The sequence below is a fragment of the Rhincodon typus genome, chromosome 4 (assembly GCF_021869965.1).
Source record: "Rhincodon typus isolate 14 chromosome 4, sRhiTyp1.1, whole genome shotgun sequence".
NCBI classification, from domain to species: Eukaryota; Metazoa; Chordata; class Chondrichthyes; order Orectolobiformes; family Rhincodontidae; genus Rhincodon; species Rhincodon typus.
The window spans coordinates 114,679,780-114,697,110 of NC_063335.1; the positions used below are offsets into that span (position 1 = coordinate 114,679,780).

The 17,331-nt window shown below is 42.6% G+C and overlaps 1 protein-coding gene across 1 annotated transcript in view; it reads right to left on the reverse strand.

Moving 5' to 3' along the window:
• Positions 1-250: 250 nt before the first annotated feature.
• The window catches only part of LOC125482992 (tripartite motif-containing protein 14-like), a 30,010-nt gene continuing 12,929 nt past the window's right edge, over positions 251-17,331 (reverse strand). The window contains exons 5-7 of the mRNA XM_048596207.1: positions 11,365-11,387; positions 5,756-5,892; positions 251-1,223 (exon numbers count right to left, since the gene is read on the reverse strand). Of these exons, the coding sequence (XP_048452164.1) occupies positions 607-1,223; positions 5,756-5,892; positions 11,365-11,387 (777 nt within the window). The 3' untranslated portion in view covers positions 251-606. The remainder of the gene's footprint in view (positions 1,224-5,755; positions 5,893-11,364; positions 11,388-17,331) is intronic.

The window sequence follows — 17,331 nt, forward strand, 5'->3', positions numbered from 1 at the left end:
TCCCCCATCAACCCTTCCCAATTGACTGTTTTGAAATCAATTAGTATTTTTAACCAACTTGATCAGACATGTCACGGCACACCTCTACACCAGGTGGCCTTGAACCTGGGTCTCCTGAGCCAGATGTAGGGACACTGTCGCTACAGTTGTCCAATTCAGCTGTCTTCTTTATCACATAGGGTTCACTACTTGTTTGGAGACAGGCAGTGAATAAAAGAGAAATGAATAATGTACACACAATTACATCATACACAAGCAATGCACTGTTGTTTATAAAGGAATTCATCATTATGATATTACAAATTAAAGCAATTTTGAGCTATATTTTAGTACTTATAATTAAATTCCCTTCAAGAACAAGAATAGGCGAATATGAGGATGTGCTGTTTAATAAATCCATGTTGGTAAGGTCTGAACATATCACTTGTGCCAAGTGCATACACTGAATGCTGGAATAACCAAAGAGGCAAAAACTGATGTCAATGAAAAGTGAAATATCTGTAACATATTCCAGTAACATAGACTCAAACTCACAGTAAACTAAACTTTAGGATGCAATATAGCCCACCCATCAAGTGATTCTTCCGTGGTTACACAAAGGAACTTTTATGGCTTTTCATCTTGTATTTCTGTACTGTTCCTGTCATCAAACTCTTCCATTGCAGGGGCTAAGTGGCACAACACAATTGGTTCATAATTTTTTGAATTTACTATTGAGACAGGATTAAATGCGGGAAATATCGGTTTGCGGAATTTTGTTTTAAAGGAGTGAATATGAATCCCTTGGTTGATATTGTAGAAAGACAAGCGCCCTTCTTCATAATCTACAAATATTGCCAATCGTTCACAGTTGTGGTCCCTGCTGTTCAGATCAAGCAAAATGGATTCATCAGCATGAAGAGCATAATATTCCTTGTCAACCATCTGGATGGACCAGGAATATTTGTTTTTTCCCAGAATGGTTTCTTTACCTTTCCCTTTCCTGGCAATAGAGCAGTAGGCCACACCAATGTTCCACCCATCCTTGTTCCTCACTTTGACCTCCCAGTAGTGTTTGCCTGATGAGAAGCTCTCATTCGCCAGAACATTGAACGAACACTCAAACCGTGCAGAATTGCTTTGGACGCTAGTGGGTATGGGATTGTATTGCACAGAACACAAGTCACTTGACAAAGTCAGATTCTTGTGTGCTGTGTTCTCATCAAAAGTAATATTTCTTGAATCTGTAACATTAAAAAAAATACTATTACTAAAATCTGAAATTTTACTGAAACTTGAAAAGGAACGTAGTAGATAGAATATAATGCCTAAAAATGTTGATATCCACTTTGATAGGGAAAACAGAAAGGAGATTATTTCTTAGCTGGTGAAAGATTATGAGGTGTTAATGTCTAAAGATACATGGGGATCCTTGTTCTAACTCATTGAAAGCTAACATGCAGTTTCAACAAACAATTGGGAAAGCAAATGGTACATTTTTATTGCAAGAGGATTTGAGTACAGGAGTAAAGAAGTCTTGCTGTAATTGTTTCCAACCTTGATGAGATCATACCTGTCATGTTTTCTACAGTTTTGGTCTCCTTACTTAAGGAAGAATATTCTTGTTATAGAGGAAATGCAATGAGGGTTCACCAGACCGATAAAAATCGAAAGAATTGCAGATGCTGTAAACTAGGAACAAAAACAGAAGTTGCTGGAAGCTCAGCAGGTCTGGCAGCATCTGCGAAGAAAAAATCAGAGTTAATGTTTAGGGTCCAGTGACCCTTTCTCAGAAGGAACCGAAACGTTAACTCTGATTTTTTCTTCACAGATGCTGCCAGACCTGCTGAGCTTCCACCCAGCAACTTCTGTTTTTGTTCACCTGACTGATTCCTGGGATGGCAGGAAAGATTCAAGAAACCAGGCATGTATTCACTAGAGTTTAGAAGAATGAGGCACACTGTCTTGAAACATTTAAAGTTCTTACATGACTCTACCAGATAGATGCTGAGAGGATGCTTCCTTTTGGCTAGGGGTTTTAGAATCAGGGACACAATCCCAGGTTAAGAGGTGGGCAATTTAAGACTGAGTTGAGGTGGAATTTCTTCACTCAGAGGATGGTGAATGTTGGAAATTCTCTACTCGAGAGGGCTATGGAAACTCAGTCATTGAACATATTTGAAAAGAGACTGACAGATTTCTAGATATTGAAGCTATCAAGGGACATGGGGACAGTGTGAAAAATGGTGTTAAGGTAAATGGTCAGCCAAGATCTAGTTGAATGGTGGTACAGGCTGAGGGGCTGAATGGCCAATACTCATGTGCCAGTTTTCTATGGCTATGATTACTAACTGTACATTGCTGAATATGTTGAAGTTTGAATCAATATTGATAATGAAGCTTTGAATATGTAATTCCACTGCATGGCATTCTTGATCATGGCTGTGATATGGTAGTGTAGTGGTTATGACCAATGTTCCCTCTAAGCTGTGTGCATGCAGCTGTCCCAAGGGTCTGAGCATAGCGATCAGCATTTGTTTTTATTCATTCACAGGACGTGGACATCACTGTCCACCTCTAATTAGCCAGAGGCAGTTGACAGTCAACCATATTACTGTTGGTCTGGAGTCACATGCAGGCCAGGCTGGGTAAAGATGGTAGATTTCCTTTTGTAAGAGGCATTAGTGAACCAGATGGGTTTTTCCAACAATCGGCAATGGTTTCATGGATATCGTTTGACTCTTGATCCAGATTTCCTTTTTATTGATTTCAAATTCCACCATCTGGCCTGGTGGAATTTGATCCTGAACACTACCTAGATTTCTGGATTAATAGTCTAGTGATAATGTCACTAGCTATAGGCTCCCCTGCCAATTCCATTCACAGCATTGATCTCCGTTTCCGAAAGTTGCTGCCGTGCACAGACCTCGAAGGTCCTCGCAGAAGGAAAAAATGAGTGGGAATGCCAATTATGGCACAAGACTAATATTCAGTCGTAAATAACTTGTACCACTGCTACAACCTTCCAAGAACTTTGAGTTCCTCCAATTCTGGCCTTTTCCCCATTCCTGGATATAATTACTCTTGAACCAAGACTGTAATGAGGTCAGGAGCTGAGTGGCCCTGGCGGAACCCAAACTTGGCGTCAGTGAGCAGGTTATTGCTGAGCAGGTGCTGCTTGATAGCACTGGCAATGACAACTTCCATCACTTTACTAATGATCGAGAGGAGACTGTTTGGGCAATAATTGGTCGAGTTGGATTGACCTGTTTTTCATGTACTGTACATACCTGGGAAACTTTCTATACTGTAAAGTGGATGGTTGTGTTGCTGTACGAGAACAGCTTGGCTAGGGGTACAGCAAGTTCTGGAACACAAGTGTTCAGGGCTATTGCTGGTATTTTGTCAGGGTTCACAGCCTATTCAGTATCCAATGCCTCCAACTATCTATTAATATCATGTGGAGTGAATTGAATTGGCTGAAGAGTTTTTGCTTATTCATGAGACAAGGGCCTTGCTGGCTAGGCCAGCATCATTGCCCATCCCCCGTTGCCCAGAGGGTAACTACTTTGCTGTGGGTCTGGAGTCACACATAGGCCAGAACAGGTAAGAATGGCAGTTTCCTTCCTTAAAGAACACTAGTGAACCAGATGGGTTTTTCTAACAATCAGCAATGGCTTCATGGTCATCATTGAGTCTTATTTCCAGATTTTTATTGAATTCAAATTCCACCATCTGCCATAGCGGTATTCAAACCCAGGTCCCCAGAACATTGCCTGGCTCTCTGGATTAACAGTCCAGCGACAATACCACTAGGCCATCACATCCCATTGTCCCCCCATCACTGGCCTCTGTGATGCTGAGGACCTGTGGAGGAAGCCAAGATGGATCATCCACTCAACACTTCTGGTTGCGAATGCTTCAGACTTACCTTTTGCACTGATGTGCTGGTCTCACCCACCATTGAGGATGGGGATATTTGTGGAGACCTGTCCTACAGTGCGTTGTTTAATTGTCCACCACTGTTCACAACTGGATGTGGCAGGACTGCATAGCTTAGATCTGATTCATTAGTTGTGAAATCCCTTAGCTCCATCTATCACTTACTGCTTATGCTCTTTGGCAGGCAAGTAATCCTGTTTTGTAGCTCCACCAGGGTGACCCCTCATTTTTAGGTGTACATGGTGCTGCTCCTGGCATGCCCTCCTGCGTTCTTCATTGAACTAGAGTTGATCCCCTCGTTTGATGGTAATGCTAGAGTGGAGGATATGCGAAGCCATGAGGTTGCAAATTGTGTTGGAGTAAGGTTTTGCTGCTAATGGCCCAGTTGGCACCCAGTCTTGTGTTGTTAAATCCCACTTAAAATGGTGTTAGTGCCCCACAAAATGATGGAGGGTACTCTCAATGTAGGTGTGACTTCATCTCCACAAAGACTGAGCAGTAGTAACTCCTGCTGAAACTGTCGTGGACTGATACATCTGCAGCAGGCAGATTGATGAAGATTGGGTCAAGGACGTTTACCTCTCTTGTTGGTTCCCTCAATGGAGACCCTGTCTGACAGCAACCTCCTTTAGGACTCGATCAGCTTGATCAGCAGGATTGCTGTCAAACCACTCTTGGTGATGGACCTTGAAGACTACTATAGTTTTACATATTAAACTACTATACTAATCCAATTTCTCGTTATTTTTGGTTCAATTTGAGGGAGATAGCAATATAGTGGTAATGTCATGAGACTTGTGATCCTGAGGCCCAGAGCGGCTGGTGGAATTTAAATTCAGTGAATAAATCTTGTACTCATAGCTAGTCTCAGTGATGGTGAACACGATACTGTCATTGACTTTTGTAAAAGTTCACCGAGTTCACTAATGTCCTTAAGGGAAAGAAATCTGGTGTCCTTACCTGGTTTGGTCAATATGTAACTCCAGACCCACAGTAATGTCATTAACTCTTCTCTGCCCTCCGAAAATACCTAGAAAGACACTCAAGGGCAATCAATCAGTAACAAAGGCTGGCCTTGTCACTTATGTGTCCCATGAGAGAATAAATAAAAATTTGCACCAGATGAAGTTCTGAAACTGAATGCTTTATTTGCAAAATTTTTGAGCCAGCGCCAGAAAAAAAAAATCCATTGCAGAGTTGCATGGTCCAATTGTTTCACTAACATTGCCAACTAATTTACCATTGCCACTTGCCCTGGGATGTGACCCCAGGCCCACAATGTTTGGCTGATTTTACATGTTGGGATTTGAACTCATGGCTTCTGGTGTGCTAGTTCAATCCCATACCACTAACATATCTTCAGGAAGGTCTCAAATCCCAAAGGATGAGTTGACATTAGGCAAATTAGAATCAAGAAAGGAAGTCAAAGGTTAAAAAGTTGTAGACTGAGTTACCAAGAATTGAAGTGAACTTAGTTCAAGGATTCAAGGACCAATTAAATGTTTCTGGAAGGAGAGAGCATGCATATGGAAAATCAGGTCAGAGGGACTAACCTTGTGTTGTTGCTAAAGAATCCATTCATCAAAGATACTCTTCCCTCTATTGACCACCAGTGACAAAGATAAGAGCAGAGTCTTTGCTTGTAGGCTTTTACAGTATGCCTATAGCATTATCTCACAGAACACAAACAAAAACCAGAATAGGGAATGAGAATTTTCTTCACTTGTTCATAATTTTTGCTATGAATGAAGAAACCTGGGTCTATTTGTGATGAAAGAACTATTTGCTCACAGCTTACAACGTTACTAACCCACACCTCATGCCCCACACTCACATTGCCACATTCGTGGAAGCAGTTTCTTCACAGCCTGGTGTAGCTCCTCAACAGAATGCACCAGTGATTTCAGTCTCCCATTCTCCGCTGGCATTTTTTTACCAATTGATCTTTGCAAATCTTCAAAAACTTCCAGGCTAAACAGTATTAAAATAATGTGGAGATAGTGCACCTTTATAAGTTTGAATATTTGCAAGAATTCAACTGAATTTCTTTATTAAAATGTACAACTATAAGTATTTTTAGATCTCAAGCCCTACTTAGAAACCCAGACTCATAACCCATGCTACTATTCCAGTGAATTAGCAAGAAGCACTGCATGTTAAACATGCCAGTTTTTGGGTGAGATAGATATGATCTCATCTGATGGTCATAATGGATAAGTCAGATTTCAAATTAAATCTGGATCGATGGACCATAAATTTTATTTTTTAAAATCTGATCACTGTGGTTGTCAGTCACTGAACATTTGTGTCCAGGGATGTGTAGTTTAGGTGAATTAGCCATGGAAAATGCAAGGTTATGGGGATGGGGTGGGTCTGCTCTTCGGAGGGTCAGTGTAGACTCGATGGGCTGAATGGCCTGTTCTGCACTGTAGGGATTCTATAAAAAGAGCACAGTGGCTCAATGGTTAGCACTGCTGCCTCACAGTGCCTGGACCCAGGTTCAATTCTACTCTCAGGCGACTGTGTGGAGTTTGCATGTTCTGTCTGTGTGGGTTTTCTCTGGTTTCCTCCCACAGTCCAAAGATGTGCAGGTTAGGTGGATTGACAATGCTAAATTGCCCATAGTATCCAGGGATGTGTAATTAACATCATCAGCTCAATGTTGTTCTCTTTAATGAATGTCTGTCCCTGAGGCCTTCACCAAGCTGGTAACTCAGCTCACTGTTACTGTTCAACATGGGTTCTTTAAACTCATGTCTTCAAAAGCTTTTTAGGATGTCTTCCTCTCTTACATCTCCATAGTCTTCTACTTCTCCATTTTCTTCTAAGTGACTCAAGATTTCTCTACGGTCCTGCCTTGACTGTTTTGGAAACAGCAAAGCTAACAGCACCATAAGACCATGAGACATAAGAGCAGAAATTAGGCCATTCAGCCCATCGAGTCTGCTCTGCCATTCAATCATGGCTGATAAGATTCTCAACCCCAGTCTCCCACCTTCTCCCCATAACCCTTGATCCCCTTGACAATCAAGAGACTGTCTATCTCCATCTTAAATATATTCAATGACCTGGCCGCCACAGCCTTCTGTGGCAGTGAATTCCATAGATTCACCACTCTCTGGCTGAAGAGGTTTCTCCTTATCTCTGTTCTAAAAGGTCTTCACTTTACTCTAAGGCTGTGGCTTCAGGTCCTAGTCTCTCCTACCAATGGAATCATCTTCCCAACATCCACTCTGTCCAGGCCATTCAGTATTCTGTAAGTTTCAGTTAGATCCCCCCTCATCCTTCTAATCTCCATCGAGTACAGACCCAGAGTCCTCAAACATTCCTCATATGTTAAGCCTTTCATTCTTGGGACCATACTTGTAAATGTGCTCTGAACCCGCTCCAGGGCCAGTACATCCTTCCTGAGATATGGGGCCCAAAACTGCGCACAATACTCCAAATGTGGCCTGACCAGAGACTTATAGAGCCTCAGAAGTACATCCCTGTTTTTTGTAATCAAGTCCTCTCAAAATAAATGCCAACATTGCATTTGCCTTCCTGACTACTGACTCAACCTGCAAATTTACCTTGAGAGAATCCTGGACTAGAACTCCTAAGTCTCTTTGCACTTCAGACTTCTGAATTTTCTCCCCATTTAGAAAATAGTCCATGCTTTTATTCTTCTTACCAAAGTGCATGACTTCACACTTTCTGCCACATTGTACTCCATCTGCCACTTTGCCCACTCTCCTAACTTGTCCAAATCCTTCTGCAGCTTCCCCACCTCCTCAATACTACCTGTCCCTCCACTTATCTTTGTATCATCTGCAAACTTGCTAGAATGCCCACAGTTCCTTCATCTAGATCATTAATATATTAATTGAAAAGTTGTGGTCCCAACACTGACTCTTGCGGAACATCACTTGTCACCAGCTGCCATCCTGAGAAAGACCCTTTTATCCCCACACTCTGCTTTCTGCCAGACAGCCAATCTTCTATCCATGCTAGCACCTTGCCTCTAACACCATGGGCCCTTATCTTACTCAACAGCATCCTGTGCGGCACCTTGTCAAAGGCCTTCTTAAAGTCCAGGTAGATAACATCCATTGCCTCTCCTTGATCTAATCTGCTTGTTACATCCTCAAAGAATTCTAGCAGATTCATCAGGCATGACCTCCTCTTGATGGAACCATGCTGATTTTGCCCTATTTTACCATGCACTTCCAAGTATTCAGAAATCTCATCCTTCACAATGGACTCCAAAAGCTTACTCACGACCAAGGTTAGGCTAATTGGCCTAAAATTTTCTGTCTTTTGCCTCACTCCCTTTTTAACAGGCGTGTCACATTATCGATTTTCCAGTCCTCTGGGACCCTCCCTGACTCTAGCGATCCCTGAAAGATCACCACTAACGCCTCCACTATCCTTCAGCTAGCTCCTTCAGAACTCTGGGGTATAGTCCATCTGGTCCTGGTGATTTATCCACCTTCAGATCTTTCAGTTTTTCTCACACATTCTCTTTGGTGATGGCCACCATAATCAGGTCTGCTCTCTGCCTCTCTTGAATTTTGGGATATTACTCATGTCTTCCACTGTGAAGAGTGACAAAAAGTAATTATTCAATTCCTGAGCCATTTCCTTGTTGGCCACTACTATCTCTCAAGCGTCATTTTCCAGCAGCCCAATGTCTACATTTGCCTCTCTTTTGCCCTTTATATAGCTGAAGAAACTCTTACAGTCTTCCTTTGTATTACTGGCTAGCTTGCCTTCATATTTAATGTTGTCCCTGCTTATTTCTTTTTTTGTTGCCCTCTGTTGGTTTTTGTAAGCTTCCCAATCCCCTGGCTTCCCCCACCCTTCGCCACATAATATGCTTTTTCTTTTGCTATTATGCCTGTCCCTGAGTTCCCACGTCAGCCATGGTTGTCTCGTCCTCCCTTTAGTATGCATCTTTTTCCTAGGGATGAATTTTGCTGTGTCTCCTGAATTACTTCCAGAAACTCCTGCCATTGCTGTTCCACTGTCTTTCCTGCTAGTCTCCTCTCCCAGTCAATTCTGGTCAGCTCCTCCCTCATACCTCTGTAGTTGCCTTTATTCAGCTGTAATGCTGTTACCTCTGATTCCATCTCCTTCCTCTCAAACTTCAGAATAAATTCAATTATATTATGATCACTGCCTCCTAAGGGTTCCTTCACCTTAAGCTCCGTTATCAAGTCTGCCTCAGTAATGCCTGTTCCCTTGTGGGCTGTACCACAAACTGCTCCAAAAAGCCATCTCGTAGACATTCAACGAGTTCCTTTTCTTGCAATCCACTACCAACCTGATCTTCCCAGTCCACCTGCATATTGAAATCCCCCATGATCACCATAATTTTGCCTTTCTTACATACCTTTTCTATCTCCTGGTGTATCTTGTGCCCCAACTCCTGCCTACTGTTTGGAGGCCTGTACACAACTCCAGCTATGGTTTTTTCACCTCTGCGGTTCCTCAACTCTACCCACACCATCTACGCCATCTGACCCTACTTCATTTCTTACTATTGATTTAATTTCATTTCCTACTAATAAGGCAACCTCATCCCCTCTTCCCACCTGCCTGTCTTTTCGATAGGATGTATATCCTTGGATATTCAGCTCCCAATCCTAATCCCCTTGCAGCCATGTCTCTGTGATGCCTACCACGTCATACCTGCCAATTTCGATCTGCGCCACAAGCTCATTTACCTTATTTCTTATACTGCGTGCATTCAGATATAACACCTTCAGTCCTGTATTAACTGTCCCTCTTCTCATTGTCACTAGTTTATCCAGTGTACTTGAAGTTTGATTCCTAACCCTTTCCAAACACTCTGCCCTATTTGTGTCTGTGCTGGAGACTTTAATAACCTGTCCTGAGTTCTCCTTTCGAATCATTTCTTTCATATTTTTCCACGCAGTTGAATCCACCCCTACAGATGTTTACCTTTTGTTTTGTTTCATACTGGGGTAATTTTATCCTTCCCTTCCAACCCACTTTCTAGTTTAAAGTCCTGTTGACCAGCCTATTTACCCTTTTCGCTGGAATATTGGTACCAGTCGGTTCAGTTGGAGACCATTCCAGCAGTACAGATCCCTCCTGTTCTAAATCTGATGCCAGAGTCCCATGAAAAGGAACCCCTCTTTCCCACACCACACTTGTAGCCATGTGTTTATTTATCTCCCTTATTTTTGTGCCCCATGCCAATTTGCACGTGGTTCAAGCAGTAATCCAGAGATTATAACTCTTTATGAAATCTAAAATCCATTTTAGCTCCGCTATAGAACCTAAGTTTCCAAATAATAATAATATTATATCCTTCATCACAGATGTTAAACTGAATATTAAACTGCTGAATGAAAAGATATCATGGCAATAGATGAAGACGACTGGTTAGGAGGCATAGGTTTAGGGTGAGGAGGATGTTTAAAGGAGGGTGGTAGGTGGCTGCCAGGGGAGGTGGTTGAATCAGATATGATAGCAATATTTAAGAGGCATTTAGACAGACACATGAACAGGCAGGGAATAGAGAGAAATGGACCATGTTCAGGCAGATGGGAATTCGTTTTTAACGGCATCATAGTTGGCACAGACATGGTGGGCCAAAGCATATGTTCCTGTACTGTACTGTTCTATGTACGAGCTCAGGAGTTGTCCAAATAAAAATGTTTCCTTCAATCAAAAATAATTTCACTGTTCATTAATCTCCAGCTGTTTGTGGAATTTTTGTGCTTCCGCATTAGTTACTGTAAGTATCATAAAAACAGTAGTGACTGCACTTCAAAAGTGACAAATTGATGAAGAAATACTTTTAAAACAACCTGAGGATGAAAATCTGCTGTATAAATGGGAAATCTTCCTTATTGTCTTCCAACCTTTGTCAGCACGATATAATTGCAATCTGCTGACCATGATTCAACCCATATTAAGGATTAAAGGCCAGAGGACAATCATTTTTTTTTCTCCCAGAAGTTGTAGCAATCTGGAATTCACTGCCTGAATGGATTGTAGAGAGTCACCACATTTAAAAATTACTTTGGTGCCTATTTGAAAAGTCATGACCTACAAGTGCGCAGAGGAGGCCTCTCCAGTATATGTGCATGGTTCCTTCATCTGTATAGTAAACATTTCATGATTTCTATCATGCATCTGTCTGTCTTTTCTGCCATCCACATTTCCAGGAATTAGATTATGGACTTCTATCCATCTTGACTTTTTCCCCAAATTTTCAACTTGCCACAGAAGTATAAATTTGACATTGCAGATCAATTATATATAAAGATCACCAAACTATGATACTTATTGATACTTATTGAAATCAGTATTAACTGGGTGGTACAGTTGCAACACCAATTTTACACGCAGCAGCACGTTGAAAATGGATTTCATTGGAAACAGTCCTCCAGGCAACTTATCAGATCATTAAAAAAATGTGATTCTCACCGTGCCTTCCAACTCATGACTTCCTGTAATACAAAGGAATAGATAAATTAATTACACACTCATCCATCACCAGTGAGACATTGAATATAATGCCAAAACCAATGTATCTAATCCTTTGCTGTCCTGGGAGTGTTTGATGGGGACAGTGGAGAGGAAGCTTCACTCTGCATCTTATTCTGTGTTGATTCTGTCCTGAGAATGTTTGAAGGGGACAGTGCAGAGGGAACTTCACACTGTATCTAACCCCATGCTGTACCTAGGAGGATTTGATGAGACCAGTGTAGAGACAACTTTATAGATTCATAGAATTTTTATTGCATGATAAAGAGGCCCTTCAGTAATCGTGTCCATGCCAGTCATCAAACATTTATCTATTATAATTGCTTTTCCAGTACTTAACCCATAGCCTTGTATGGTCTGGCATCTTGAGCGTTTATTCAAATATTTCTTGTGTCTTAAGGGTTCCTATCTCTACCGTTCTTTCAGGCAGTGAGTTCCAGATGCCCCAACCACCTCTGGGTGAAAATTTTTTTCTTCTAAACCCCTCTAAAATGAATGATGTTCATATTCATGTCCTGGAGTATTTGATGATGACAGTGTAGAGGGCTCTTTACTCTGTCTCTTAACCCCATGCTGTCCCTGTTCTGGGACACTTTGATGGGGACAGTGTAGAGAAAGGGTTACGTTCAGTTTAAAAGAATAGAGGGAGCTTTACACTGTATCTAACCCCATGCTGTCGCTGTCCTGGGAGTATTTGGTGAGGACAATGTCAAGGGAGCTCAACTTTGAGTTTAAAAGAGTAAGGAGATCTTTCCTTTCAGATTAAAAGAGCAGAATGAACTTTACTCTGTTTCAAACCCTGTTCTACCTGTCCTTGGAGTGTTTGATAACAACATTCCTGAAGCGAAAAGTGTTCAATTTCCAGTGCTATATGTGCCTCCCTGGTGAGCATAAAACTTAAACAGTAACTTGTATCTGTGATAAATATTATATATAAAAGATCTTTAGTGGTTTCCCAAAGCCTGTCCACCATCTAGAAGATACAAATCAAGATTGTGATGGAATAAGAACAAGAGAACAAAGAAAATTACAGCATAGGAACAGACCCTTCAGCCCTCCAAGCCTGCGCCGATCCAGATCCTCTATCAAAACCTGTCGCCTACTTTCCAAGGATCTGTATCCCTCTGCTCCCTGCCCATGTATCTGTCTAGATACATCTTAAATGACGCTATCGTGCCCGCCTCTACCACCACCGCTGGCAACGCGTTCCAGGCACCCACCACCCTCTGCGTAAAGAACTTTCCACGCATATCTCCCTTAAACATTTCCCCTCTCACCTTGAAATCGTGACCCCTAGTAATTGAGTCCCCCACTCTGGGAAAAAGCTTCTTGCTATCCACCCTGTCTGTACCTCTCATGATTTTGTAGACCTCAATTAGGTCCCCCCCTCAACCTCCGTCTTTCTAATGTAAATAATCCTAACCTACTCAACCTCTCTTCATAGTTCGCACCCTCCATACCAAGCAACATCCTGGTGAACCTCCTCTGCACCGTCTCCAAAGCATCCACATCCTTTTGATAATGTGGCGACCAGAACTGTACGCAGTATTCCAAATGTGGTCGAACCAAAGTCCTATACAACTGTAACATGACCTGCCAACTCTTGCACTCAATACCCCGTCCGATGAATGAAAGCATGCCGTATGCCTTCTTGACCAGTCTATCGACCTGCGTTGCCACCTTCAGTGTACAATGGACCTGAACACCCAGGTCTCTCTGTGCATCAATTTTCCCCAGGGCTTTTCCATTTACCGTATAGTTCACTCTTGAATTGGATCTTCCAAAATGCATCACCTCACATTTGCCTGGATTGAACACCGTCTGCCATTTCTCCGCCCAACTCTCCAGTCTATCTATATTCTGCTGCATTCTCCGACAGTCCCCTTCACTATCTGCTACTCCACCAATCTTAGTGTCATCTGCAAACTTGCTAATCAGACCATCTATACCTTCCTCCAGATCATTTACATGTACCACAAACAACAGTGGTCCCAACACGGATCCCTGTGGAACACCAGTGGTCATAGTTCTCCATTTTGAGAAACTCCCTTCCACTACAACTCTCTGTCTCCTGTTGCCCAGCCAGTTCTCTATCCATCTAGCTAGTACACCCTGGACCCCATGCGACTTCACTTTCTCCACCAGCCTACCATGGGGAACCTTCTCAAACACCTTACTGAAGTCCATTTATATGACATCTACAGCCCTTCCCTCATCTATCAACTTTGTCACTTCCTCAAAGAATTCTATCAAGTCAGTAAGACATGACCTTCCCTGCACAAAACCATGCTGCCTATCACTTATAAGCCCATTTTCTTCCAAATGTAAATAGATCCTATCCCTCAGTATCTTCTCCAGCAGCTTCCCCACCACTGACGTCAGGCTCACTGGTCTATAATTACCTGGATTATCCTTGCTACCCTTCTTAAACAAGGGGACAAGATTAGCAATTCTCCAGTCCTCCGGGACCTCATCCGTGTTCAACGATGCTGCAAAGATATCTGTTAAGGCCCCAGCTATTTCCTCTCTCCCTTCCCTCAGTAACCTGGGATAGATCCCATCCAGACCTGGGGACTTGTCCACCCTAATGTCTTTTAGAATACCCAACACTTCGCCCCTCCTTATGCCGACTTGACCTAGAGTAATCAAACATCTATCCCTAAGCTGCCCACCCAGGTGGATAGAGTTGTTAGGAAGGCGTATGGTGTGTTAGCTTTCATTAATGGAGGGATTGAGTTCAAGAGCCATGAAGTTACGCTCCAGCTATACAAAACCCTGGTTCGGCCACATCTGGAGTATTGTGTCCAGTTCTGGTTGCCTCATTACAGGAAAGATGCGGAAGCGTTGGAAAAGGTGCAGAGGAGATTTACCAGGATGTTGCCTGGAATGGAGGGAAGGCCATACGAGGAAAGGTTGAGAGAGCTAGGGCTTTTCTCTTTAGAACGACGAAGGATGAGAGGTGACTTGATAGAGGTGTACAAAATGATCAGAGGTATAGATAGAGTGGACAGCCAGAGACTTTTTCCTCGGGTGGAGATAGCTATTACGAAGGCACATAGTTTGAAAGTGATTGGCAGTCGATATAGGGGAGACGTCAGAGGTAGGTTCTTTACTCAGAGAGTGGTAGGGACGTGAATGCATTGCTATCGAGGGTAGTGAAGTCGGCCTCATTAGGGGCATTTAAGCGGCTATTAGATAGGCGTATGGATGATAGTATAAGGTAGGGGTGGAGGTTAGATAGACCTTAGGTTTAGGGTAAACGTTCTTTACAACATTGTGGGCCAAAGGGCCTGTACTGTGCTGTACAGTTCTGTGTTCTATGTTCTAACCTCAACATCCATCATGTCCCTCTCCTCGGTGAATACCGACGCAAAGTACTCATTAAGAATCCCACTCATTTTCTCTGACTCCTCGCATAACTTCCCTCCTTTGTCCTTGAGTGGGCCAACTCTTTCTCTAGTTACCCTCTTGCTCCTTATGTACGAATAAAAGGCTTTGGGATTTTCCTTAACCCTGTTTGCTAAAGATATTTCATGACCCCTTTTAGCCCTTTAATTCCTTGTTTCAGATTGGTCGTACTTTCCCGATATTCTTCCAAAGCTTCGTCTGTTTTCAGTCGCCTAGACCTTATGTATGCTTCCTTTTTCCTCTTTGCTAGTCTCACAATTTCACTTGTCATCCATGGTTCCCTAATCTTGCCCTTTCTATCCCTCATTTTCACAGGGACATGTCTGTCTTGCACTCTAGTCAACCTTTCTTTAAAAGCCTCCCACATATCAAGTGTGGATTTACCCTCAAACAGCTGCTCCCAATCCACATTCCCCAGTTCCTGTCAAATCTTGCTATTGTTGGCCTTCCCCCAATTTAGCACTCTTCCTTTAGGACCACTCTCGTCTTTGTCCATGAGTATTCTAAAGCTTACAGAATTGTGATCACTATTCCCAAAGTAATCCCCTACTGAAACTTCAACCACCTGGCCGGGCTCATTCCCCAACACCAGGTCCAGTATGGCCCCTTCCCGAGTTGGACTATTTACATACTGCTCCATAAAACCATCCTGGATGCTCCATACAAATTCTATTCCAGCTAAACCCCTAACACTAAGTGAATCCCAGTCAATGTTGGGAAAATTAAAATCTCCCATCACCACCACCCTGTTGTTCCTACATCTTTCCATAATCTATCTACATATTTGTACCTCTATCTCACGCTCGCTGTTGGGAAGCCTGTAGTACAGCCCCAACATTGTTACCGCACCCTTCCTATTTCTGAGCTCTGCCCATATTGCCTCACTGCTCGAGTCCTCCATAGTGCCCTTCTTCAGCATAGCTGTGATATCCTCTTTGACCAGTAATGCAACTCCTTCACCCCTTTTACCTCCCTCTCTATCCCGCCTGAAGCATCTATGTCCTGGGATATTTAGTTGCCAATCTTGCCGTTCCCTCAACTAAGTCTCAGTAATAGCAATAACATCATACTCCCAGGTACTAATCCAAGCCCTAAGTTCATCTGCCCTACCTACTACACTTCTCGCATTAAAACAAATGCACCTCAGACCAACTGTCCCTTTGTGTTCATCACCTGCTCTCTGCCTACTCTTCCCCTTAGTCACACTGAATTCATTATCTAGTTCCTTACAGGCTTTAGTTACTACCTCCTTACTGTCCACTAACCTCCTCATTTGGTTCCCATCCCCCTGCCTCATTAGTTTAAACCCTCCCCAACAGCGTTAGCAAAAGTATCCCCTAGGACATTGGTTCCAGTCCTGCCGAGGTGTAGACCGTCTGAGTTGTAATAGTCCCACCTCCCCCAGAATACTCCTCATTTGCCTGGATGGGTGAAGTCCCTTTAAGGCGCAAGTATCTAAAGGGTGAAGTGAATCAAACATGACAACCTTATCCATTTGTGTTGCCACTTTCAGGGAGCTATGGACTTGCATCCCAAGATCCCTCAGTTTATCAATGCTCCTAAGGGTCCTACCATTTACTATGTACTTTCATCTTGCATTTGATCTCCCAAAATTCATCACCTCACACTTGTCCAGATAAAACTCCATCTGCCATTCCTCCGTCCAACTTTCCAACTGATCTATATATCCTACTGTATTCTTCAAAAACCTTCTTCACTATCCACAACTCCAACACTTTTGTGTCAACTGCAAACTTAATAATCAGACTACCGACATTTTCATCCATATTATTTATATATATATTACAAACAACAGAGGTCCCAGCGGAACATTGCGGAACATCACTGGTCACAGACCTCCAGTCTGAAAAACACCCCTCCATAACTACTCTCTGTCTTCTACGACCAAGCCAGTTTTGTATCCAGCTTACTAACTCATGTAATTTAATCTTCTGGACCAGCCTACCATGAGGGTCCTTGTCAAATGCTTTAGTAAATTCTATGTAGATCAACATCCACTGCCCTACACTCATCAATTATCTTTGCCATTTCCTCAAAACTTCAATCAAATTTGTGAAACAAGACCACCTCCACACAAAGCCATGCTGACTATCCCTAATAAGTCCATTCTTTTCCAAATGTGAGTAAATCCTGTCCCTAAGAATCTTCTCCAATAATTTCCCTACCACTGATGTGCTCACTGGCCTATAATTTCCTGGATTATCCCTGTTGCCCTTATTAAACAAAGGAACAACGCTGGCTATTCTCCATTCTCTGGGACCACATCTGTGGTGAGAGGATACAAAGATCTCAGTCAAGGCCCCAGAAATCTCTTCCCTTGCCTCCCTCAGTATCCTGGGATGGATGCTATCAGGCCCTGGGACTTAACTATCATAATATTTTTTAGGACCCAACACTTGTTAATATTGACATGCCCCAGATTATCAACATACTACTCCCTAATCTTACCATCATCCGTATTCTTGGTGCATACCGATG